The 27,267-nt window shown below is 44.6% G+C and overlaps 1 protein-coding gene across 1 annotated transcript in view; it reads right to left on the bottom strand.

The window, feature by feature from the left end:
- CD109 (CD109 molecule) overlaps positions 1 to 27,267 on the bottom strand; it is a 139,469-nt gene that overhangs the window by 102,895 nt on the left and 9,307 nt on the right. Inside the window, exon 3 of the mRNA XM_075923776.1 lies at positions 2,234 to 2,262. Within this exon, the coding sequence (XP_075779891.1) occupies positions 2,234 to 2,262 (29 nt within the window). The remainder of the gene's footprint in view (positions 1 to 2,233; positions 2,263 to 27,267) is intronic.

The following is a 27,267-nucleotide window of genomic DNA, read 5'->3' as shown; positions in this document are numbered from 1 at the left end:
TGCATCCTTTGTAGCTTCCTAGGGCTATGCACTCCCCCCGCCCTGGGCTCAGGGCCGGACGGAGGCATGGGTGAGCCAGGCAGCTGCCCAGGGCGCCAACCACGGGGGGCACCTGATGGCAGCTGAAAGGGGCGTCCCTTACAGCTGCCATCAGGAGCCGCGTGCCCGGCTCCCGCAGCGCCGGCCCTGCGGCGCAGGACAGCAGCACCCTTGCCCCCACGGCTGGAGGCCTTGCACAGCCCGGCACGTGTGCCAGCAGCACTGGCCGGGCTGGGCTGGGCTGGGCAGCGCATGTGTCATGTGCCCCAGGGGCGGGCCCCGGGCTGCGCGCCAGCGACCATGGCCGGCGCATGCATGCACTGTGCGCTCCAGGGACGGGCCCGAGCCCCACGGGTGGGCGGGCCTGCGCATGCGCCCTGCGGCGGCGCCACACGCCCGGGCCCAGGGTGCCAAAAGGGCTTGGGCCAGCCCTGCCTGGGCTGTGGACAGGCTTGGCAAGGGCTGCAGCCCAGGCCACACACCCCTGTCCCACAGTTGCAGCCAGCTCTGGAATGGGGGCTGTGTGCCCTCCATGGCTACACCTCCTGCTGCAGCCACTGAAGCTAGAGCTGTGCCTCCCACACATACCCATGACAGGAGTTTGGCCCATCACACACCGCCCCCCACCATGGGACTCCATTTCCCCTCCCAAACTAGCCCTGGCCCCCTCCCAGTTATTTTTGGTAAAGTCAGGGACCAGTCACAGACTCAGAGAATTTTTGTTTACTGCCCATGGCTTGTCTGTGACTTTTACTAAAAATAACCATGAAAAAATCGTAGCCTTAGTTATCCTAGCTTCAGATAGTAATTAGAGACTTGCTGAACTCTACAGACTCCTCATCAAAGCCATTTTTAGATCTAATGCTTCCTGGAACCAATTATCCAAGAATGGGCTGCAATTCTTAGTCTATTTGCTGAATGAATGTTTTGTGCAAATATATTGCAACCTATGGATTTCTCACAATTCACAAACTGCTCAGTGTGAGTGTTACTTAAAATATTTTATATTTATCAGTCACATTTAACTGTTGTTATTGAACACACATATTACTGGAGCCTGAATTTCAAAGATGCTTAACATCTGCATCACCCATTGACTTCAACTGCTGATATAGGTGCTGGAACTATGAGGTTGTGTTTAGCCTACATCCCTCTTTCGACAGAGGAAGGTAAATCAGGCACTTCGAAATTGCAAATGAAGCTGGGATTTGAATTTCCCGCATTTCATTTGCATAATCGCATCATGGCGCTTTTTTGAAAGAGCGCCATTTTGAAAGTAAAACCACAGTCTAGACGCGGTTCTTTCGAAAGGGGAAGGCTTTTTCGAAAGAACCACGTCTAGACTGTGGTTTTACTTTCAAAATGGCGCTCTTTTGAAAAAGCGCCATGACGCGATTATGCAAATGAAATACGGAAAATTCAAATCCCCGCTTCATTTGCAATTTCGAAGTGTCTAATTTACATCCCCCTGTCGAAAGAGGGATATAGTCTAATCATACCCTGAGTGTGAATATGGGGGCCTGCAGCACCACTTAGTTTGAATTAGTTTCCATTTTATACAGGGTTTACAGTTTGGTTCAATGGCTCTTAGCATGCCTACTATAAAGACTGTTCCAATAACACCTTTGAAAATGAGCCCTTGGTAAAATTTGTTCCATGACAGGATAATAGAGCTCTTGAAATCAGGTTTCCAAGGTGAATACTTAGAATTACAAATTCAAAATTCATTGTCCATGCATATTCTGCAATATCTAACATTGTTTGAAGTTGGAAAATTTGCTTGCTAGAGAATGCAATTATATATTGTGACTGAACACAATCAATGTAAAATGGTTTTGGCACTATTTCCTCTAGCATTCACAGTGTGTTGGGAAGAATGATATCTACCAACCATAACCTAACTTACACTCTTTTGAGGCACTTCTCACCTGGCCCCAACCGTGGTGAAAAAGGGTAAGGGTCGGCCTCTTTCTTCAGGGTAGCCTGCATATTGAACCCATGAACTCCAGCCCCACCCCAGAACAATGATTTAAATAAAGAAAAACAAAACTTAAGTTAAGGACGCGAACAATGCCTGGTAAATCTTCTAGTAAGTCAATAAAAAAAAGCATTGAGAGACTGTAGTTATCCAACATAAACATTTGCTATGAACATTTGCTATGAACGTCAAGTATGACCAGAAAAGAATACTTACTGCTGGAAGAACAAGAGTTCCAATGGAACCTAAATTGAGAAGAGAAGAGAAAAATGCAATAAAGTTCTTCCAGAAAGCCTCATTTTATAAAAAATATCAATGTTAAAAAGATTGTAGCTCTTATTTTAAACACAATGACTCAGCAATAAATAACAATCCTCACAGAGCATGCATGTTCCTGCAACTCCAACCCCCAACCCTCATCCTGAATAGGTGGTATTCCAGGCTGGGGAGGAGATGTGTGAGAGCTTGAAGGGGAACAACTACAAACCCATGCACTGGTCAGTAAAGTAGTTCCTTTAGAGCCTACATCTAGTAATGCAAATTAGAGCAGTTTTGTGCCATAGCAAGTTCAGACTCTGGTAAGTCTCAGGACTAAGAAAGCAGAAAGGTGGCATGTGATCCCATCTCTTCTCTCCAGATGTTCTGACCACTGCGCTAGCCCACCAAAGGCTGAGAGCCAATATTCTTTCTTCTAGATGCTTATCTCCTTTATTTATTTCTTCTGTGGTTGGTTGGAAATTTTTGAAAAATTGAATAGCTATCAGTAGCAATAGGCATAGGGTGGTCTAAGAAGCACAGGATAAAATCTCACCCTTGGTGTTGTGCTGAACTGTGTAGTGCATTTCACTAGTTTCATTATAAAAATGTTTTAAACACTTTCTATACTCGTGAGCTAAGCTCCTGGACAGAATAATCGCCTTCAAGCATTTCATTCAACTGATCCCATAGGGAAAGGGACTCACTGCTTATCTTTTGCAAAGCTAAAAAATTCTGTCCTAATAATTACCTTAGATCATCTAAACTAATAAGACAATGAGCCTCCTGGAAGACCAAAATCTTGTCTCTTTCCCTCACTGAAGTTGGTCCAATAAAAGATGTTACATCATCCACCTTGTCTCTCTCAAAAAAAACCCCAAATTAGACAAACCAATACATAAAAAAACTGTTCAAGGAGTCTGCACATCCTGACAGCTAAAAAAGTAAGCAAAACAGCATACAGTTTAAGGGCTAATACACGAAGGGAGGGGAAGGCAGGAAGATTCCCATCCACACAGATTGTTAGAGATCATCCCTCTGTAGCACATGGGAATGCACTGAAGTGCACCACCTAAGGGGGCATGCTCTGCAGGTCAGACAGCACGATCAGTTGAGCAGCCAAGTGACTCATCCCAGAGAGCTCCTCCTTGGCCTGGGTCCCAGGGAATCCTGCTCTGCCTTGCAGGGGCAGGATTCCTGCAGCAGAGGGTTTACCAGGAATCCCTCTCTGCTCTCATTGATTCAGCTATTAGTTTGATCTAAAGCAGTCACAGAACATACTGAATTCATCAGACAACAAGAAAACTTGCTATTCTCTCCCACATTATTATTGTCACGTTATGGTCTTATTACTGCATGGAAATACAGAAGATAATGGGAAAGATTGAAGCCCAGCAGTGGCACACCCTATAACTTAATTCTATGGCACACGCAGGTCTGAAGAAAAGGAGTACAGTTTTGCTCTGCGTAATGTGAATACAAGTGGAGCAGGATTATATCTGTCCAGATCCTGTCTTCAGGGTGGGCCATAGGAATCCCTGCCCTGGATGGCCTGCCAAAGAAGGCAACATGCACAAGGTTTGGATTCACACCTCACCTGCAGAGAGCCAGCTGGGCTGATGGAGGCGGCAGGCAGGCAAGTGGCATTGGAGGGGGCGGGGGAGAAAGAGACTCAAGCTTCTGGGGGCAACTAGACAGCCAGCCACCTGAACCCGGTGACTCCTCCAGAGCAGGGGTGTACCTCCCTTTTCCTGTGCCATGTGTGCAGTCACTACTGTTCCTGTCCCTACCCATCTCTACCTCCACAGAGCTGCCCCTGGCTACTCCAGACTAAGAGTTCCTCCCCTCTGCTGGGCTGATGTTACGGTGTCCCTCATCCTCATACCCATGTACCAGATTTCCTCTAAACTAGGGTGATGGGACAGGGCAAATCTGTGCATAAGGTACTGACTCTGTAAGTGCTCCAAGGCTGGAGCATCCATGGGGAAAAATTAATGCGTGCAGAGCACCTGTTGGCAGCCAAGCTCTCTCCCTCTGCCTCCATCCCCCCGCCTCCCGTGCCTCTCACCTTCTGGTGGCCCTGCTGACCAGCCCTCCCAGCGCTTCCAGAACATCACGAACAGCTGATTTGTGACATTCAGGACTGTACAGGAGGAAGGAGAGGAGCATAGAAGTGCCACACTTGGGGGAGGAGACAGGGCGGGGGCTTGGAGGAAGGGGCAAAGTGAGGGCTGGACCAGTGGTAGAGCAAAGATTGAGCACCCCGCAACTGGAAGGGAAGGCAGCGCCTATGAATCTGTATGTGCTGCTGCATCTCTAGGTCCTGGCTGTTGTTTGTGTCTGAACCAGCCTCCTCCAGGCTCCGTACTCTGAGTACTTTCTTAAAGAGTCTGCACACTCATACACTCTCTCAGGTGCACACACACTCCCCTCACAAAGATGCCCCCAACACACATCACCAGGGTTTCCTGTATTGAATCAGGTCATCACTTTGACACCTGGGCTGTGCTGGAGCATCAATAGCTGCTGCAGCCCCCTTCTTACGCAGCTCAGGAAAGGAAAGTGACCTGGATACAGGGAGCTCTGACATTGCTTCTTGCTCCCCCACTCACAGCCCCATAGGGTTCACAGGGCAGAGAAACAGCAGTCCAGTGGGGCAGTGAGCAGCAATACCAGCTGCTTTGTGCATCCAGGTCAGTTTCCCCTCATGGGTGGAGAAGCAGGATGAGGAGGTTAGGGGCTCAGGAGAAAGGTTCATAAATAGGAGCAAATGGGGTGCAGGGATTGACCTACATGAGGGCAATGCAGAGGTTGGGATGAAGGGGGCAAACACAATACAGGAATTAGGGGCTCAGGAGGGAAGTGCATGGATTAGGAATGAATGTGGCACCCAGTGTAGGGGCTAAGAGGGAAGGAAGGATGGGATGCCCATGGGGGGCCATGGACAGTGGGGGGCACCGTGCCCACAGGGATCAGGGTACCAAAATGCAAGTTCACCCAGGGTGCCATTTTCCCTAAGGCAAGCCCTGTATCTGTCAAAGATGAACATTGAATTTTACATTCCAATCTAGTCTATGTAACCAGTTCTCTAGGGAGTGTCCCAAATGCACATAATTCTCATGAATGCTAGATTCTTCACTGAGAGCTCTGATTTAGTTGACAGATGCACAAAGGCCCATAGAGCCAGGCCCCTCTCTGGTGACTAAACAGTTGCAAATGGTTAAAGTTATTTAAGGTAGTGACACTATTAACTTATGCTTATAATAATGTTTCCAGATCTACTTTCTTGTAATGAAGTAACATGACTTATGGCCAGTTCATGACCAATGCATTAAAAGGCACATATACCAGAGATCTGCACCAATGTTTCCTCATTAGTAAGGGAGCAGAAATTGCAACTGACTTTTCCCATAAATTTAAATATAATTTATGGATGCGTAAATATAATTTATGGATGCATAAACTGTGCTAAAAATAAGGGAATTCCAACCCAAAAAAGTTTACAATCTAAAGAATTCCCATTATTGGCCTGTCTCTTGATGTTGTATTTTAATTGAATATCATCCTGTCTTTCGTAGTCTCTTTATTTGACACATTTACAGAAAAGATGAGGTAAAGCCACTCTGGTATCAACAGATTTCCTACATACTTTCAAGTTTTAGGCCCAGGAATAGTATGAAGTCTGGACTGGTCTTATACATGTTTAGCATGTAAATACCTTGCAATGGCAGCTACAAAAGTGCCATGTGAATGCCTGCTTTCCCTTTCAAGACATAATACAAATAAGAAGGTGGCAACAACATCAACATTATCCCCCAGGGTATGTCTACACTAGAAAGTTAGTTCGAACTAACGGACGTTAGTTCGAACTAACTTTCCTATGCGCTACACTAGCGCTTCGCTAGTTCGAATTTGAATCAAACTAGCGGAGCGCTTAGTTCGAACTAGGTAAACCTCATTTTACGAGGACTAACGCCTAGTTCGAACTAGCTAGTTCGAACTAAGGGCTGTGTAGCCCTTTAGTTCGAACTAGTGGGAGGCTAGCCCTCCCCAGGTTTCCCTGGTGGCCACTCTGGCCAACACCAGGGAAACTCTATGCCCCCCTCCCGGCCCCGGACCCCTTAAAGGGGCACGGGCTGGCTACGGTGCCCGTGCCAGGTGCAAGCCTGCCAGCACCCAGCCAGCAGACCCTGCACCTGGCACGGCACAGAGCCACCCACCCGATGCCCCCCAGCCCACCCCCTCTTGCCGGGACCAGGCTGGCGGCTCCCGGGAGCTTGCCCTGGACCGCAAGAGGCGGGCACCTTCCTGGGCTAGTGCGGACATCGTGGACCTCGTCCACGATCTCCGCACTAGGCACAGGAAAGTGGCCGTCTAGGGCAGGAGAGCTGCCAGCCTGGCCACCCAGGACCAGGTGTGCATGAAAATCAAGGGGGTCCACTGAGACCCCCGACACTGAGCCCTGAGCTTACAATGGCCGTCCTGGGTCAGACCAAAGGTCCATCTAGCCCAGTAGCCTGTCTGCCCACAGCGGCCAACCCTAGGGACCCTGGAGGGGATGGACCGAAGACAATGACCAAGCCATTTGTCTCGTGCCATCCCTCTCCAGCCTTCCACAAACTTTGGGCAGGGACACCACTCCTACCCTCTGGCTAATAGGACTCCATGGACCCAACCTCCATGACTTGATCTCACTTCCCTTTCAACTCTGTTCTAGTTGTAGCCTTCACAGCCTCCTGCAGCAAGGAGTTCCACAGGTTAACTATTTGCTTTGTCAACAACAACAACAACTTTCTCTTACTAGTTTCAAGCCTGCTACCCAGTCCTTTCCTTTGGTGTCCTCTAGTCCTTCTTTATGGGAACTCAGGAAGAACTTTTCTGAATGCACCCTCTCCACCCAACCCCTGCTTTTAGAGACCTCTATCCTGTCCCCCCTCCGTCTCCTCTTTTCTAAGCTGAACAGTCCCAGTCTCTGTAGCCTCTCTTCATCTGGGACCTGTTCCCAACCCCTGATCATGTTAGTTGCCCTCCCCTCTCCCAGCCTTTCTCTTCCCCTCTCCCACCTCCTTTTCCCAGTCTCCCCCAGTTTTTTTCAATAAAGACAGAGTCAATGTTGGAAGAAACGTTATCTTTATTTTGTACATCAATAAGAAGGGGGGCTAGGGAAGGGCAAGTGGAAGGAGGTGAGGGAGGAATGGGGTACGAGCCCCCGATGGGGAGGACTGGGCTGGCTCTGCGGGCTTCTGGGGGTGGAAGCTCTCCTGCAGCCCCCCAATTACTCCCTCTCCCCAGATGGCAGCCTGCGGCAAGTGCAGCCGGGCTGATGGCCGAGTGGTGTGATGTGCCCAGTGTGGGCACTCAGGGCACTCCAAGCCAGAACTTCTTTGCAAGCGGGGCACCCCTTAGAACTGTGTGTCCGGGGTGGGGGTCGGGACCCTTTAAGCACAGCCCTCGGCTAGCCTGAGACAGTATCTCCATGCTCTAAGTCCTCCTTTTATGCCCTGCCGGCACTGCTTCCGGCCATCATTAAGCCCTGTTCAGAGTCCACTCAATGTGGACTTACTAGTTCGAACTAGCAAAACGCTAGTTCGAACTAGTTTTTAGTTCTAGATGCGTTAGTTCGAACTAGCTTAGTTCGAATTAACTAATTCGAACTAAGTTAGTTCAAACTAGCGCTGTAGTGTAGACGTACCCCCATTACTTCTCTTAACAATTGGCTGAATAAGAATTAGGACTGCTAATTAATTTACCTCCCTATTCTTCTCTTCCGCCTCACCCTCCCACCCCCCGGCCTCCCTGATAAAAAGGCCTCTCCCTCATTTAAGTCAGCCAGGCCCACATTCCTACAATGTGTCATGCATAGTATACACCACATTAGTAGGTATTAAATACCATGCATTTAATAACATACATTACATACCTAAAATGTTGGAGAATTATGCTAAAAATATATATTTCCCACAATTCCATTCACCATATCCCACTACACTCTGCAAAGCTGAAGTCAGCTTTGGCATTACAGTCATTAAAATCACAGCTGCATAGGACTGGAAGGAACCTCAAGTGGTCATCTAGTCTAGTCCCCTGCACTCCATTCAGGACTAAGTAATAACTAGATCATTCCTGACAGGTATATGTCTAACCTGTTCTTTAAAATTTCCAAAACAGAGATTCCACAACATCCCTCAACCATTTATTCTACTGCTTATCTACCCTGACAGTTAGGTGGGTGCAGAAGAGGAATTTGAACAGGGAGAGAGGCGTAAGAGGGGGATCAGGATCTGGGAGAGAGCTGTGACCAGGGGCAGGGGTGAAAGAGGAGGTTCAGAAGATTTGGGTAGTGACCTGGGGCAGGGAGTTGGGGCGAGGAAGAGAGTAGGGTGCTAGGTGCAGGCTCTGGCTGAGAGGTGCTTGCTCTAAGCAGCTCCTAGACAGCAGCCCCAGAAGGACCATCCCTTGCCCCCACATACTGCTCAAAGCAGCCAGCTGCTGGGGCCACGTGCATCTCTGGAACATCTGCCCCGTGGTGGGATGGGGGATTTTGAACGCTGCACACAACCCCTTATGCACAACACAGCCAACTCCCATTGCGTGGCATGCAGGGGAATGGCAGACAGGGAGCCTGCCTGAAGGTTGTGGTGGGTCAGATTCAAAGGTTTGGTGAGCCAGATACACCCCACAAGCTGTATATATTGCCATAGCTTTTATCTTATTCTCAGAAGTTAATAGGAATAACCGGCTTGTAACCACTTTTTACGCTCTTGAAAAGTATCATGTCCCACATCATTTGTCTCTTCTCCAGACTAAACAATGCCAACTTTTTCAAACTTCCCCCATAGCTTATGTCTTCTAAACCTTTAATCATTTTTGGTGTTCTTCTCTGGACTTTCTCCAATTTGTCTGCATCTTTCCTGAAATATGGCATCCAGAACCGGACACAACACTCCATTTGAGGCCTTATCCAGAATATTAGTAGGAAACTTGTGAGAGCGAATATGCACGAATAATTTGTACTAAGTAAAGTTAATACTTGTATGGCTCATCAACACTTGAAATATTGTGTTCGACATGAGATACAGAAAAGCACAGGAAGATACCAAGGACATACCTGGCACAAACTACAGTTAAAGTTACATATAGAGGACCTTTAGCTTGTAAATAAGAAATATAAACAGAAGTGTGTTTAAAAGGTGTATCTTTCAAACACACCATCTGAGATAAGAATTGCTTCTCAGAAAGAGGGTATGTATGTCTCTTTCTAATTGTACAGTTTTGTATTTTGGCAATCAATTTAGCTAAACTTTCTTAGTTTGTCTTAAACATTCTAAATAACAAACCACAAGTGTAGTCCTGCCAACTGGCTACACTTTTTAACAATACTGCTTAAGTTATTCAAAATATACAGCTTCTTAAATAGTTCTAATTTTTAAAAAATCTCATTTGCTTATATGAAAATAAGGAAGTCATAAACTTTTTCACTTTAGACTAAACAATTTAGTTTATTGGCTTATTATCTGCATTATTTATCTTTTTTACATCAAATCAAAAGGAGATCGAACAACAAGATTACTTCATAGGACCAGGACTCTAATAAAATAGAGTTGTTGGTCTAGACCTAAATTCACAGAAGGTTCCTGGCAGCAGGAACTCTCTACAATTAACGACAAAGCTGTACAAGTCTACGGGGACTATTAGCCCCTTACTAAAACTCAGTGGGAGTTTTTGGTTGGCCAGCTCCCAGTACCAAAAGGGGAAGGGTCCATGAGACTGACAGACCCCAAGGACAATGGAAAGAGGCCAACATGCCAGCTTAGCCTGATTGACAGATTGGACAGGCCAATGAGGCAATTAGGAGGCCAGGTCCAGTCCTCCGTGTGAGCTGGGATTATCTGGGTCTCTGAGAAAAGGAGAGGGACCTGAGAAGAGCAGCAAGAAGAGCAAGCTGTGTGGAAAGACAGACCTGCAGTGTCAGAGCCAGACACGCCCAGCCCAAGGAGTGCAAGCTGTGCTGAGGGGCAGACCTACAGTGACAGAGCCACACACACAGCCCAAGGAGCGCAGACCCTGTGGTGAGAAGCAGACCTGCAGTGACCTGAGAGCCAAAGGGGTAGAGAAGCAACACAAGGAACTGGAGGCTGGCAAAGCAGCACAGTCTGCAGCTGGGTGTGGTGAGCAGCTCGGACCAGCAAAGTGGGGGAAGAGGCTCTGGGCAGGGAGATACCACCAGCCAAGAGGCCCTGCAGGCCAGACTTGGAGAGGTATTATAACTACAACTGGGAGAGGGGTTCTTCCACCTAGAGCCTGAGACGGTGTGGTCACTGCCAGAGCAAGTGTGTCCAACCTGCAACCACCCCCCTCCCTCCCTGCAGCACAGCCAGGGCCTAAGAAAGAGCCCTGGAACTATAAGGAACAGATTGTGAACTGTCCTTACACTCTGCAAACTGCTGTTTGTCATGTCCCCGTGCTACAGAGAAGGACTGTGTGGGTGTGTCTAGACTACAGAGTTTTGTCGACAAAAGTGGACTTTTGTCGACAAAACTATACCTGCGTCCACACTACCACTGAGTTCTGTCGACATAACGTCGACAGAACTCAGCAGTTTTGTCGACGCTGGTAAACCTCATTTTACGAGGCATAACGCCTTCTGTCGACAGAGTTTCTGTCGACAGAAGGTGTTATTGCATGTAAACTGTCCTTTGCGTCCACACTACCATGTCGACAAAGCAGCTTGCTTTGTCGACAGAACTGAATGTAGTGTAGACGCTCTTTGTCGACAGAAGTTTTGTCGACAGTATCTGTCGACAAAACTTCTGTCGACAAAAGCCTGTAGTCTAGACGTACCCTGTGTTCTCATTTAACCTTCCTCACTTTTTCCTTATTCTTTTCCTTTTAATCAGTTGCTGTTTAATAAATTGTATTTGCTTTGAACTGTATGTAATGATCACTGGGTCAAGAAAACATCCCATGTGTAGAGATCACCCCGGAGTGGGGACATCCTAGCCCTTGCCCCAAGTGACTACAAGGTCGGGGATTGAGCCCCAGAAAACCTGGGCCCAGCCTTGTTGGGGTTTCGAGGACTCTGCTACTCAGGAGAGGGGGAGGAGAGCCCTCGGGGTCAGGGAGGCCTTTGGGTAAAAGAAGTGGGAGCGGGGACTCAGATCCTTTCACTGGTCCATTTCACCGGGGTAGTATAGAAGCCAGGAAAGTTCCTCACAATAGCGGGACCATTCCCCCCCTTATACAAGCTATCTGAAATCCTTGCTCTACTCCAAGCCCTATAAGAGAATGAGGCTGAAAAAAGTCAGAGGCACAGGTTAGTTTCTTCGGAGACGCAGATATGGTTGATGCAATGATATTAATGCTACCAAGGTCTGTGCAATGGTATTATCCCTGCCAAGAGAATGAAGCTCTTCTTGGTTGTAGCTGGCCCATGGAATCTAAGAATGCCACTCTAAAACCCCTACAGATGTGAGGCTAATCTGGGCCAAATTTTCTGATTTTTTCAACATAATGACAGGTCCAGGCAGGAGACAAAAAAGGAGAGCTTTAAACTACATGTCAAACAGAGCAGCAAGGGTATAAAATGGCCCCTTGATCAGTTTGGTCTAGAGCTGTGGCGTCCAACATACTAGCCACTTGTGGCTATTTAGCCAGTTGAGTGTAACTAGTTCACTATAGTGGCTACTGCTTCAGAATTGGTTTGACACCATGGTTCTAGAAGTTATCTCCTATAATATGATGTGTCCACTGCTACAGAAAAAATAAAAACAGATAAAAGAGAACCAGCAGTGTAAACATAAGTCCTATATCTAAAGTCTGGTCTACAATGGGATTTTACATTGGCATAGCTACATCTCTATGGAGTGTGAAAAACCTACACCCTTGAGAAATGTAGCTATGTTGACCTAAACCCTAATACAGGCAATGCTCCTGCCTCTCAAGAAAGTGAGAAGCCCTACAGTTAATGTATGTAGTGTCTACACTGAAGCACTACAACAGTGTACCTGAAGCGCTGCACCTGTGTGCTATGGCAGCATTTTCAGTGTATATCCTAAATCATTATATTAACATTGTAGCATTCTAAAACCTAGTGTCCTCAAGGCTTCCAGTTCCATCCAGATGCTAGGTACATAGACCTGTCCTTCAATGCTTCTTGTTTTGATGTATGGTTGTGGGAGCCTGCATGAGTCTGTGGAACATTAATCAGCTGTTCACTTCACTCTTATGGGTACTAAAGTAATATCACCCTTTGCTAAGTGAATGCAGATGTTGAGTCTGCAGGTCATTTTCCAACAGGAGGAAAAATCAGCACATTGGTGTCTATTTTCTTAGTGTAATTAGTTTAATTTACACCAGACCGTGAACAGAAATAGTCACAAACAACATGCAGGCATTCTCCTCTTGCAGAAATCTCAACCCAAATTATAACACCCACTTGTCCAAGAAGCAACTTTGTACCAAATTAGAGAGCTCCAAGGTGAGATCAAACTGTTTTGCTGAGATCTAAAGACTCTACCACACAATACTAACACCAACACAGTTTTTCTTCGAAAACTGAAAATCCTTTTTGTGTGTCATCACCTTTTAGTGACTCCCACCATAACAGACTTAATTGCATCATATAAACCATTCTATTTGTTGTTCCTTCAGTGGTATTTTTCCTTTTATAAATTAGCATTTTATAAAGTGTACAAATATACTAAATTATTGTCCAAGTCCATATCTGGTCTGACTCTGAATTTTCAAATGAATTTGCAATTAAGCCAAAGGTTTAAATTTTCAAAGCATTAACAAAAATTACATTGTCCTCCTAGCACCCTCAGAATTTTTACAGATGAGGAACTGAGGCACAAAGTGACTATTCTAAGATCACAAAGAAAGTCTGTGGCAAAGCCAGGAATTTAATCCAGCTCCTCCTGAGTTCTAGTCCATCATCTCAACCATAAAATTTCCCTGTCTTTACAAGAAATTTCAACTGAAAACCGAATTCTAATCTATGCAAAATTCTCCTTAGTGCCTAATTTTACTATATTGTAATATTGAATTCTATATTGTGTCATTTATCAGTTATAAATGGATCACATATCAATTTCATCAGGCATCTGTTTGTTCTTTGTGAAAACTGAAAATCACAATTTTATAAAAATGGCACCCCTTCATAAAATGTTCATCCTGTGTATACTGAGTCATGTGTGCTGATTTTAATGACAAAAGTTTTTAGTAGTGTTTTCTTATTACTATTGCACACATTACATAAATTAGAGAGCAAGAGAAATGGATTACATGTCCATCATCAATGGAATTGTTCGCTAAAATCTATTCAGTTGCATCTGTGTAAATAAACCTATTGAAAACAATGGTTTTGCAGCACGGTCACAAAGGCATAATTTTAGATCAATGCTGTTGCATGGAAATAGCTGATGTCTTAATTTGGCCTGAGGAACCTTTATTACTGGTGGTGATTATTCATGAGAAGTAAAAAAATTAATCTGATTCTCAGGTATACTTGTTTCTTCGCTCTCCTGAAACATAAATTCAGGCAAACCTGCTTCTGATGTCAATGGGAGTTTTGCCAGAAGTAAGTACTTAAGGATTGTTGCTTCTTATACAGTATTTCAAAAAAATTGAATTTTCTCCTTACCAAGCTCCTGAATACAGCATTAATTCTCCTCAATGTTTTAAATGAAAAGACATCTATGTGAAGTAAAGCCAGAATAACTCAGCTGATATGAGATGGGCAAAGGAAAAACCCCACTTAGTATATGCCACACGTTAGAATTTAAACATGGGTTCATCCACATGAGTCATAACCACAGGCCCTCATGCAGAGAAACACATTCTTCAGAAGCACCCAGGTTTTAATTGCAGCTGCTTCTATGCATCTGTTGGCAGAATTTGGCCTCAGACACCTAGGAAGTTCTCTCCAATGCTATGTCTATACTGGCGGCTTCTTGCGCCAGAAATATGCAAATGAGGCTAAGCGTGGAATATCGCAGAGCCTCATTTGCATACCTAATGAGCCGCCATTTTTTGCAGAAGAGGCTCTTGCTCCAGAAGGAGTGTATAAACTGCCCCTTCTTGCGCAAGAAAAACCCTCTTGCGCAATGCCTCTATGCTGATTATTTTCAGGAATAACGGCATTGTGCAAGAGGGTTTTTCTTGCGCAAAGAAGGGACAGTGTAGATAGCTCTTTCTGGCGCAAGAGCCTCTTCTGCAAAAAATGGCGGCTCATTAGGTATGTAAATGAGGCTCAGCGATATTCCATGCTGAGCCTCATTTGCATATTTCTGGCACAAGAAGCCGCCATTGTAGACATAGCCGAAGGGCTGTTATCAGCTGCAAAGTAGTTTGTGCAGTCGCTGACAACCAGACAGTCCTCAGGCCTCTTAGGTTTCACAGCCACAGAGAATTCAGGAGCTGCAGGAAATAAGTAAATAATATTTTCGTCTCTTTGGCAACTGCTAAGTACAGCATTTAGTATCTGGTCCACTTCATCACAGCTGGGAGCCTATCATTCTGTCACCGTTGGCTGCCATATATGGGAGGAACTTCAGGAAGTCTTTCAAAGTATGTAAATAGGCAGACTCTCTTCTGATTCACTGATATATTCCTCTGGAAAACTTACCTCTCTCACCAGCAGGAGTTGCTCCAATAAAAGATATTACCTCACTTACATTGTCACTCTGTTGATCTCTTCCTGACATTTAACATTGAACTCTATTAAGAGCAGTATAAGTTTATCTAGAGCCAGGAAATCTGGCTGTCCCAGAGAGATATAAGGAAAAGGCTTATCAGGAAACCAAGGGATCCGCTGTCCATCACCTGTTTTCAACACAGTGTTGATGAAGCTCACCAACTTGACCCTGGCAATCCACCTACCTACACAATGATAAGATGTATTGCTGACGATGGTGCAGCTGAATTGGTGTTAGCAACAGTGAAAGTTATTTTTGTATATGTTTTCTAATGTTCCCATTGCTTATGAATTCTTACTACCAGGACCATTACCCTACTATTCATTAGCCAATGTTCCCTCCTACCATAAGGAATAAAATTGAAAATGTTAACTTAAAAAATTTCCAAGTTGAACCATAAATAAGCCATCTGCAATGTTAGGTCACATCTAGATTCTGATCACAGCATCTTGTTAGGAACTTAACATAGCCAAGTTTGTGACTTTACTTGTAAGTGTTAATGTGAGCTGCCTTGCCAGGAAGGTTTTCCCACTTATTCACTGTTTTCCTTAACAGTTATCCCTTCAAACTCCTGCCACATTCCATTCATAATGAGCTACCAACTTTCTCAGCTGAAAAATTCTTTTTTATGCCAGTATGCGGCTACAACATGTATTACATATTTTTTTCAAAACTTCACTTGTGAACCAAATTTTATTTAATTAACAACATTCTGCAGACAGTTAACACCATTCCAAGAGCAGCTTCTCTGGCATGAAACAACTGTGGGGTTCCCATTACTATATGTTGCTGCAGATACTTATGATTACTTTATTTGTAGTTTTAAAAGATTAGTGTGATTCCTCTAAGGGCTTGAACATTTGAGATTGGATTCTCATCAGATGTAAGTCAGCATATTTCTAATAGAGCTATGCCAGTTTATACTATACTATACTAGCTAAAGACCTGGCCCTTTATGCAACTAAAGAATATGGCTAAAAATATCAACATTTCAGTATCAAATCTTAACTCTCTTATTCAATCAAACCTCATATTGAAGCCAAGGTGTGGAGAAAGCAAATAAAGAAAAGTTATTTACTCCTTCCCATAACACAAGAACTAGTGGTCGCCAAATACAAATAATAGGTAGCAGGTTTAAAACAAACAAAAGGAAGTATTTTTTCACAAACTGCACAGCCTGTGGAACTCCTTGCTAGAGGATGTTGCGAAGGCCAGAATCTCAACAGGGTTCAAAAAAGAGCTAGATAAATTCACAGAGGAGTGTTCCATCAATGGCTGTTAGTATGAGCAGCAATGGTTTCCCTTCCCTGTTTTCCAGAAGCTGGGAATGAGTGACAAGGGATAGATCATTTGATGATTCCTGTTCTATTCACTCCTTCTGGGGCACCTGGCATTGGCCACTGTCAGAAGAGATAACACTAAGCTAGATGGATTTTTGGTCTGACCCAGCATGGCCATTCTTATGTTCTTATGACCTTTGTTCCCCTCCAGTCCTGATGGAGAGCCAAAATAAATGATACCATGAATTTACAATGATACTGGGAATCTGCACAATTTCTGTGGGGAAGGAAGACAAGAGCAGAGGTGCACCCTGTTACATGGTGCTACCAAACTCAGAGGCTCATGTTACATATTCTTGAACTCCAACTAGTAACAATGGAGCTGGTTGGGAATTTTCTATCTGAAAACGCAGTTTCTGCTAAATAATAATTTTCAATGTTTCATTTCTGCTCAGTTCAGCACTGAACACCATTTCCCTGTGGTGTCACCTTGCTTCGTGGGAGTTGTGGTTCAGGCCCTCTTTATCTTGCCTGGCTCCCTGGCCAGACTACTTCTCCCATGATACATCAATCTTTCCCTCTGACTGAGTCCAGTGCTGGATGGCCTTGATGGGAAGGGAGTGAAGCTTGGTCAATAGGGCAAATAGTAGGATCAGACAACCCAAACTACAGCTCCTATGAGGCACTGCACCACAACAGGACTTGAAACAAACGGAAGCAAAACATTTTTATTTGGGAAAACCAAACTGTTCTGTTTTGACTGAAAATGCTGAAAGAAAATTTTTCATCATCTCTGATTTTTTTCACATTGTTTGTTCCATGAAAAATTTTGATATTTTAACGTTTTGTCCCAATTTGGGATACAAATAAATGTTGAAATATCAGCATTTCCTATGGGATAGAAATTCCCAGTTTTGCTCATTTTTGAGTAGCACCTAATACAGAGGTGACATGTAGCTGTTGATAGTAGAGATGGGACACCACATGGCCTCCCCACGTCACCTCTGGACCTAGAATAGAGTTTTTCAAATTGTGAGTTGTATCCCTACCCACGGGGCATGAAGGAGCCTTCAGGGTGGCAAGTGACCCCAAAGAAGCTCAGGTGGATGAGAACAGATGGCTTGGGCCAACCCAAAGAAGTAGGGTTCAGGGAGGGAGCACCACCCACTACCCAACTCACCTTAGAAGCTGGCACTAAATGGAAAGCAGGAGAAGCCCAATGGTGTGCGATTTAGGAGAACGGCCTTTGCCCCAGGGCAATCTGCAAAGCAGGCAATGGGAAGTGCTGGGACTCCAGCAGCAGGGAAGGAAAAGCAGAACCAGGTATCTTGGGGGAGACTCTTGCCTGTAGCCAGACACTCTGGTGCTTTCTCTCTCCCTGCGCTGAATTGAGTCACTGCCTCCTCGCTACTGGAAATCCTGGAAGAGGCAACCTGAATACTTCCCTCCCTCTACTGCCCTGTGAAACAGAGTCTGCAGAAATCTGTAACCTCAGGTGTCCCCCCACATTGCCTCTGCCTTATTAGTTACCTATTTTCATATATAGAACACTCCTGTAACGATTGTGTCTCACGTAAACAGAAGCATGGTGCCATCAAGGACTTCATGATTTGACCCAATGGAACAGAAGTTCAGCTAGTTTAAATGACTTCATTTCTTTCTTTTACCAGATGTGTTTACATATTCTTGTTCAGGACAAATTTACAATTTTTTTCTTCAGAGTAACAGATGAAAACCCTTTTTCCCCAAACAGTGTGTGTCAAAGCAGCTTAATACCAGAGAAACCAAGAAAATTTGTTCTGCAGAATTCTCCTGGTTTGGGATTTCCACAAAACCTATACAACTATTTTTATTACCTTGTTGAAAGAATCCTTATTAGTTGCTATGACATAGCCAAACACATCCCCTATAAATATTCCACAGCCTAAACAAAGATCAGGGGCTAAAATATACACAAAGAGGAAATTAATTTTCCGTTGTGAAAGAAAGCCTAGAAAAATATTTTATATGTTGATTTTATAGTTTTATTTAAAGTATGTTAAAATTCTCATCTTATATAGTAACTGAAATCATACCAGGCTCATAAAATATACTTACACTGTTATATTTTCTGCCAATCAGGTTAAATCATTAAAGAATTAACACAGTGGTTGCAACCCCAGAGGCTCCACTGGCATAGTCTTGGGGTCTACCATAGACCCCAGGATCTGAACTGGATATGGATAGAGACTTTTTAATATGGAGACCGTATTTTTAATTAAATAAATTCTACTAGGAAAAACTTTAATTTCCCTAATATAGATTGGAGGTCAAGTGCTACTAATAATGGCAGGGTCAATAGCCTTAGTTCAAGCTATTCATTTACACGTCTAGACTACATCCCTCTGTCAAAAGAGGGATGTAAATGAGCTTGATCAAAAGTGCAAATGAAGCTCAGATTTAAATATCCCGCATTTCATTTGCATATTCACATCTGATTGTTGTTTCAAAAAAGGGTATTTCAAAAGTGACACTACAGTCTAGACGTGGTTCTTTCGGAAAAAAAAAAACCTTTTTCGAAAGAACCTGTACTCCTGAAAAAAATGAGGAGTACAGGTTCTTTCAAAAAAGGATTTTTTTTCGAAAGAACCATGTCTAGAGAGCAGATTCACTTTCGAAATACCCTTTTTCAAAACAGGAATCAGACGTAAATATGCAAATGAAGCACGGGATATTTAAATCCGCGCTTCGTTTGAACTTTCAATCAGGCTCATTTATATCCCTCTTTCGACAGACGGATGTAGTCTAGACGTGCCCATAAACTAAATGGAAGGATAAAGAAACAAAGGTTTGCAATGAGGGTCCTTGATTTCAAAAGGGCAAGCTTTTAAAAATTAAGGGGATTAGTCAAGGAAGTGACCTGGACTGAGACCTCAAGGATCTGAATGGGCAGGAGGTTTGGAATTACTTTAAGTTAAAGTTGCAGAAGCTACCTGAAACCTGCATCTCAAACAAGAGGTAAAAACTGTAGGGAAAGGTTACAGACCAAACTGGATGATCGCCAAAAGATTATTTAGAGAAAGCAGAAAGCCTACAAGTTATGGAAAACAGGAAGGATCAGTAAAGGAAAGCCAACTCCTAAAAATCAGAAAGTATAGGGAAAAGGTAAGAATTTCCAAAAGCTGAAGTTGGACCATAGAAAGGAAATTAAAACCAATTGCAAAAGGTTCTATAGCCATATAAATAGAGAAACCAAGGAAAGAAGTGGCATGGCACTGAGGATGTGGTAGAGATTAAAGAGTACCTATTTTTTAAGACAGAAAAAAGTGATCTGAGAAACTACAGGTCTGTTAGTTTGATCTCAATTTGATATAAGGTATTAGAACAATTTTTGAAAGAGAAGGTAGTTTAGTATTTAGAGGTAATCAGTAACTGGAGTAAAATACAACAAGATTTTATGTAAGTTAGATTTTACAGAAGTGCCAAACAAACCTAATCTCTTTTTGTGAGAAGATCATTGTTTTTAGACAAAGGAAAATGCAGCAGATATACTCTACTTGCCTTTCTGTAAAGCATTTGATATAGATCCACATGGGAAATTATTAATTAAAATGGAGAAGGTGGGGATTAATATGAGGACTGAAAGGTGATAAGGAACTGGTTAAAGAGGAGACCCCAATGGGTCATACTGAAAGGTTAATTGTCAGGCTGGAGAAAGATTACTAGTGAAGATCTTCAGGGACTGGTCTTGGGACTACTCATTTAACATTTTCACTCATGATCTTGGCACAAAAAGTGTGAGTGTGATAATAAAATTTGCAGGTGACACAGGGTTTGGGAAGTATTACCAATAAGGGGGAGAACTGAAATACCATACAAGAAGATCTGGATGACTGAAAAATGGTGTAATAGAAATGAATTGAAATTTCATAGTGCATTTAGGTCATGCACTGAGCCTATGTGTAGACTGCAGTTTTTCTGGGATACCAGAGGTAGCCCAAGAAAACTCTGCCACATCCAGGGAACGCATCCACTTTTTAGAAGTTTCCAAAAAGGCGGGCACATTCTTTCAGCATCCCTATATTCCTCATTTTATAACCTGGGGTATGTCTATACTACCACCCTAGTTCGAACTAGGGTGGTAATGTAGGCAACCGGAGTTGCAAATGAAGCCCGGGATTTGAATTTCCCGGGCTTCATTTGCATATAGCCAGGCGCCGCCATTTTTAAATGTCCACTAGTGCGGACTCCGTGCCGCACGACTACACGCGGCACGGAGTCCACGCTAGCAGACATTTAAAAATGGCGGCGCCCGGCTATATGCAAATGAAGCCCAGGAATCCCGGGCTTCATTTGCAACTCCGGTTGCCTACATTACCACCCTAGTTCGAACTAGGGTGATAGTATAGACATACCCCTGGTGATTTATTAATTGGAAATGACAGAAGAGGAGAAAGACCTAGGTGTATTTGTTGATGGTAGGATGATGAGCTACTAATGTGATGCAACTGTGATAAAGAGCTAGTGCAGTCTGAAAATGTATGAGGCAAAATATTTCCAGTATAGACAGGGAAGTGTTAGTAACACACAAGGCACTAGTGTGATCCCATCTGAAATAGTGTGTACAATTATGGCCTACCATATTTAAGAAAGATGAATTCAAAACTGGAACAAGTACTGAGAAGAGCTATAAGGATGATCAGAGAATTGGAAAACCTATCCTATGATAGGAAACCTTTTTTAGTCTAACCAAAAGAATGCAAAGAAATTATTTCTCTCCTTAAATACATAAAAGGGATAAATGTCAGGGAGTAATTTAATTTAAATGCCAACATGGACACAAAAACAAATGGATATAAAGCCAACAAGTTTAGCCTTGAAAATAGACAAAGGTCAGAGAAGTGACATTCTAGAATAGCCTTCTGGGGGGTCTGACAAAGGCAGCAAGGATATATGCTTGCATATATGCTTGGAGGTCAAACGATTTTCTGATTATTTGCTATCTGTCTAGGTATTTCTATAGCACCTAACACCTCAAGATGTAAGTGCAGGGATCTGCCTCCTGCCTATTTTGCCCAACTGCTAATCCTGTCCCTCCAGTCAAAGTATACAGTACTATTAATCTCATGTGCTACGTCTAGACTGGCATGATTTTCCGCAAGTGCTTTTAACGGAAAAGTTTTTTCGATAAAAGCATTTGCAAAAAAGAGCGTCTAGATTGGCACGGACACTTCTGCGCAAAAGCACTTTTTGCGGAAAAGCGTCCGCACCAATCTAGATTCGTTTTTTCACAAGAAAGCCCCGATCGCCATTTTCATGATCGGGGCTTTTTTGCACAAAAGAATACCGCGTTGTCTACACTGGCCCTCTTGCGCAAAAGCATTTGCGCAAGAGGGCTTTTGTAAGAACGGGAGCAGCATAGTATTTTCGCAAGAACACTGACATTCGTACATGAGATCGTCAGTGTTCTTGCGGAAATTCAAGTGGCCAGTGTAGACAGCTGGCAAGTTTTTCCGCAAAAGCACGTGCTTTTGCGGAAAAACTTGCCAGTCTAGACGCAGACATGGATTTTTCCATTGCAGTATTGAAAAATGTTGGCATAATCCCTGTGCATCTCCTGAGGCAGTGCAAACACACGCTGTTTCCAAGCATGTTTCTCAATAGTCGGTAAAAGCAGCTCTGCATACAGCACATGGTTGCAGAACTGGCTGCACAGCTTGTATGTGCTGCCTAGTAGATATCTTCATGGATCAAGTGAAAAGGAATGGTTAGGCAGAAAATAAGTTGCAGTTTCACATTCATGACCAGAACAAATGATGGGGTAGCATGAGTAGCAGAGATTAACAGTAACTACTCTAGTCTCGGAATGTGAGCAAGTTAGTTAATTCGAACTAAGCTCATTCGAACTAGTGCATCTAGACCCAAAAACTAGTTCGAATTAGCGTTTCGCTAATTCGAACTAGCATGTCCACATTGAGTGGACCCTGAACCGAGGTTAAGGATGGCCGGAAGCAGTGCTGGCAGGGCATCAGATTAGGACTTAGAGCGTGGAGCTGCTGTCTCTGGCTAGCCGTGGGCTGTGCTTAAAGGGATCTGACCCCCACCCTGGACAGACAGTTCTCAGGGGTTCCCCGCTCGCTTGTCTAACTCGATGAGGGACAGCAAAGCAGTCCTGGCTTGGAGTGCCCTGAATGCCCACACTCGGCACATCACAGCACTCAGCCATCAGCCCGGCTGCACTTGCCACAGGCTGCCATCCGGAGGGGGGGGGTCAATCGAGGGGCTTCAGGAGAGCTTCCACCCCGAGGAGCCCAAAGAGCCACCCCAGTCCTCCCCATTGGGGGCTCGTACCCCATTCCTCCCTCACCTACTTCCACTTACCCCTCCCTAGCCCCCCTTCCTGATGTACAAAATAAAGGACACGTGTGTTCAAAAATAGAAACTCTCTTTATTGAACAAAACTCGGGGAGACAGGGAAAAGGAGGTGGGAGAGGGGAAGAGAGAGGGTGGGAGAGGGGAGGGCAACTAAAATGATCAGGGGTTTGGAACAGGTCCCATATGAAGAGAGGCTAAAGAGACTGGGACTTCTCAGCTTAGAAAAGAGGACACTGAGGGGAGATATGATAGAGGTCTATAAAAGCACGAGTGGTGTGGAGAGGGTGCATAAAGAAAAGTTCTTCATTAGTTCCCATAATAGAAGGTCTAGAGGATACCAAATTAAATGAATGGGTAGCAGGCTTCAAACTAATAACAGAAAGTTCTTCTTTTACAAAGCAAACAGTCAACCTGTGGAACTCCTTGCTGCAGGAGGCTGTGAAGGCTAGAACTAGAACAGAGTTTAAAGAGAAGTTAGATAAATTCACAGAAGGTTGGGTCCATGGAGTGGTATTAGCCAGGGGATAGAAATGGTGTCCCTGGCCTCTGTTTGTGGAAGGCTGGAGATGGATGGCACGAGACAAATGGCTTGGTCATTGTCTTGGGTCCATCCCCTCCAGGGTACCTAGTGTGGGCCGCTGTCAGCAGACAGGCTACTGGGCTAGATGGTCCTTTGGTCTGACCCAGTACGGCCGTTCTAAGCTCAGGGCTCAGGGTCAGGGGTCTCACTGGACCACCTTGATTTTCATGCAAACCTGCTCCTGGGTGGCCAGGCTGGCAGCTATCCTGGCCTAGACGGCCACTTTCCTGTGCCTAGTGCGGAGGTCGTGGATGAGGTCCATGATCTCTGCACTAGACCAGGCGGGCGCCTGCCTCTTGCGGCCCCTGGCAGGCTCCTGGGAGCCGCCAGCCTGGTCCCGAGAAGAGGCGGAGGGCTGGGTGGCAGCAGGTGGCTGGTCCGTGCCGTGCCAGGTGCAGGGTCTGCTGGCTGGGTGCTGGCAGGCTTGCACCTGGCACGGGCACCATAGCCAGACCGTGCCCCTTTAAGGGCTCCGGGGCCGGGAGGGGGGCAGAAGAGTTTCCCTGGTGGTGCCAGAGTGGTCACCAGGGAAAGCTGGGGAGGGCTAGCCTCCCACTAGTTCGAATTAAGTGGCTACACAGCCCTTAATTCCAACTACTTAATTCGAACTAGGCGTTAGTTCTCGTAGAATGAGGTTTACCTAGTTCGAATTAAGCGCTCCGCTAGTTCGAATTAAGTTCGAACTAGCAGTTTGTATGTGTAGCGCCTATCAAAGTTAATTCGAACTAACGCCTGTTAGTTCAAATTAACTTTGTAGTGTAGACATACCCCAACAGATTATGAACAAGAACCTGTTATTTTCTCTCCCAGGCTATGTCTATACTATGGGGGTTTTCCAGGATACCAGAGGTATCGCAGAAAAATTCCACCGCGTCCAGGGAACGTATCTGCTCTTCCACTTTTTTTTGCGGAAGTGCAGAAGCACTCTTTTGGAAGCCCTGTCTTCCCCCTCCCAAGAGGAAGAAGGGCTCTTCCGAAAAAAGAGGCTTTTCCGAAATGTGGCCCAGTGGAGATGGGCAATTGGCATACCTTTTTCCGATAGATCTCTGCAGTGTAGACATAGCCTCATTTGACAGAGCTATGAAGGATCTCTGACAGGACAGTGATGGAGTACACTCTCACTTCATCTGCATGGGCCAGTGGCCAGTTTAGTAGAATCAAACAGCTCAACTGCAGCTGCTCAGTCAAAATTCCCAAGACTGTAAACATGCTGGGCCTGAAATATACAGTGCGGCTGATGTCAAACCCAATGTGGGGAGTATAGTCATTCCAGTGGATCTTTTGTTTTTGCCAAAGGTGGGTGTAAAGGTGGTGATGTTGTTCCCAGAGCCATGCTAGTGGCTGTGCTTTCTGCCACAGCTGACTTCATCAATAGCTATTCAATTTTCCCTACAATAGTCTGTGAGACAATGCCCTATTAACACTTTCAGGGCTATAAAATTGTTACCAAGGTTGCATGTTAGGCTAGGGAGTGAGGACAGGTTGCCATCCTGGACAGAGGCATATGTGGTTGAATACTTCTCTGTCACATGCAGCTCTCTTCCCCCTGAAGCCCCAAACATCACCTTCTAAAGAACATACAGCTGCTGGCAGCCACTGGAAGTGAACAGACCTACATTCTTGCCTCCTTAAAAAAGGTCAGCTGCATGGGACTTCTGACTACTGGGATTTGCCCAGACTTGCAGAGAACACAAGACCTCTGCACAATCAGAAGATGTAAGATTTACACTGGATTTAATGCTCACCCTTTCTCCCTGGAGAAAAGTGGCCTGGAAGGAAGCAACCCAAGAATGGACTGGTGCAACATGTTGCAAGTGCATTAACTGTGTAATTATTACAGCTGATCAGTGCTGGAATACACCAACCCTTAGGTAATAGTAGCATGCCAGGCATACCATGAATTGGAGGCAAGAATTGTAGGTGCTTGAGCGGCTAGTCCTTGTAGCTAGCTACCTCTCATGAGTCCCCATAACCACTCAGACATATGGCTAAGGGGAAGGTTATTGTACCAGGGATGACAAGAAATGTTGCAAATACCCTAGGTACAGAGCTTTAAAGGGTTAGAATTCAAAGTGAGCAATAGTGGTTCTTATTTGGGCCACTGGGGCAATCCAGTTGAGGGCTAGAGTCTTCGGACTTAATGACAGGGGTGCCATCTTCAATCTAGTCTCTGTTCAAACAAATAGGGGCTTGCAGGTTTCCAGGCTAGACTCTGAAAATGTCTCCCTGGGGTCCTTCTGCATTGACTAAGGCAGGGGTGGGCAAATTCCCCTCCGCAGGCCAGATCTGGTCTGCAGAGTTAGTCTTTGGAGGGCCTCCAATTCTACATTTACCTGCACCTCCGCAAGTATTACGAGATCACATCTCGTGTTGGCCATGGATCGCCATTAGTGGACAATGCTGCCGCTCCCATTGGCCGCAAACAGCAATCCATGGCCAACAAGAGCTGTAATCACCCGATACCTGTGGAGGCACAGTTAAATATAACAGTGGCAGCCCGCTAGGCACTAAAGCTGGCAGGCCACCGTTTTTTTTATTTCCCACCCCTGGACTAAGGAAAGATTAAAATCCTGGGCATGTTTAGTCTTGAGAAAAGAAGACTGAGAAAGGGACAAATGAAATAATGAAATTAATGGGGAGCAGGTTTAAAACTAATAAAAGAAAGTTCTTCTTCACACAGCGTGTAGTCAACCTGTGGAACTCCTTGCCAGAGGAGGCTGTGAAGGCTAGGACTATAATAGAGTTTAAAGAGAAGCTAGATAATTTCATGGAGGTTAGGTCCATAAAAGGCTATTAGCCAGGGGATAAAATGGTGTCCTTGGCCTCTGTCTGTCAGAGGCTGGAGAGGGATGGCAGGAGACAAATCGCTTGATCATTGTCTTCGGTCCACCCTCTCTGGGGCACCTGGTGCTGGCCACTGTCGGTAGACAGGATACTGGGCTAGATGGACCTTTGGTCTGACCCAGTACTGCCGTTCTTATGTATATTATGTTCTTATGACGTAATTACAGGTTTCGAAGATGTTATAGGCTGTTAAAAGAGGACAGTGATCAATTTTTCTCCATACCCACAAAAGGCAGGATAATAAATAATGGGTTGTAGCACGGGAGATATAGGTTAGGTTATATATTAGGAAACATTTTTTATCTGTAAGGGTTGTTAAGCCCTGGAATAGGTTACCAAAGGGAGGCTATAGAATCCACATCATTCCAAGTTTTAAGAAGACATTAGTGGTTTAATACTTGTCAGGGATTGTCTAGGTCTACTTTGTCCTACCTCAGCACCAGGGGCTGGACTAGATGATCTCTCAAGGTCCCTTCCAGACCAGTTTGTCTATTATTCTAAATTACCTTTGCTTTGTTCATAACAGCACTATAGAAGTTATTCTAATTTCACTGCACAATTGGACTACCGCATAGGAATGTTACCCATGTCTTTCTACAAAATATTCTTCATAGTTCATTATCATTAAGCTTTAGGGTGTGTAACAACTGTACAATTCCATGTTTTCTTAAAGAGCCAGTAATACTTCTCTCCTGTTTCATTTTTATTTTCAACCACAGGCACTCAGAGTACTGAGGAGGGATGAGTCTCACATCGCCCTGCCCAGCTGCTGTTGCCTGACAATTTCATAGAAACTACATTTCAGATTCTCAAGAAGATTCTCTGCAAACATCAATGAGTCACTTGACACAGATGAAGATTATTAGCTATACTGAAAAGAGACCCTGTCATATGTTTGTGTTAACACATGGGATTTAGCATCTCTCGTATTTTCATCCATAGTACATTGTTTTTGTACAGGGCCATATTATTAAATATGGAAAACACAGCTTCTGGCAAGAACAATTTTTCCAGTGTTGACATGGACAATTACTGTGCTTGTCTGAGTCATCCTCACAGCCTCTAGCATGTTTAGCAAATCTTAGACTGAAAGATAATTTTTATAGCTTTCTAATTCAAAGTTTCAGTAGTTTCTTTCACTACAAAGGAAAGGCATGATCAATGCATATACAATAATTTACTATTCCAGTAAGTTTACAGTTAGCACATACAAATGATTAAAGCTATTTTCAACCAGATCCT

This window comes from Pelodiscus sinensis, chromosome 3 (genome assembly GCF_049634645.1).
Source record: "Pelodiscus sinensis isolate JC-2024 chromosome 3, ASM4963464v1, whole genome shotgun sequence".
In the NCBI taxonomy this organism is placed as follows: Eukaryota; Metazoa; Chordata; order Testudines; family Trionychidae; genus Pelodiscus; species Pelodiscus sinensis.
The sequence above is the reverse complement of the archived record's forward strand: the minus strand, read 5'-3'. Positions and strand labels throughout refer to the sequence as shown.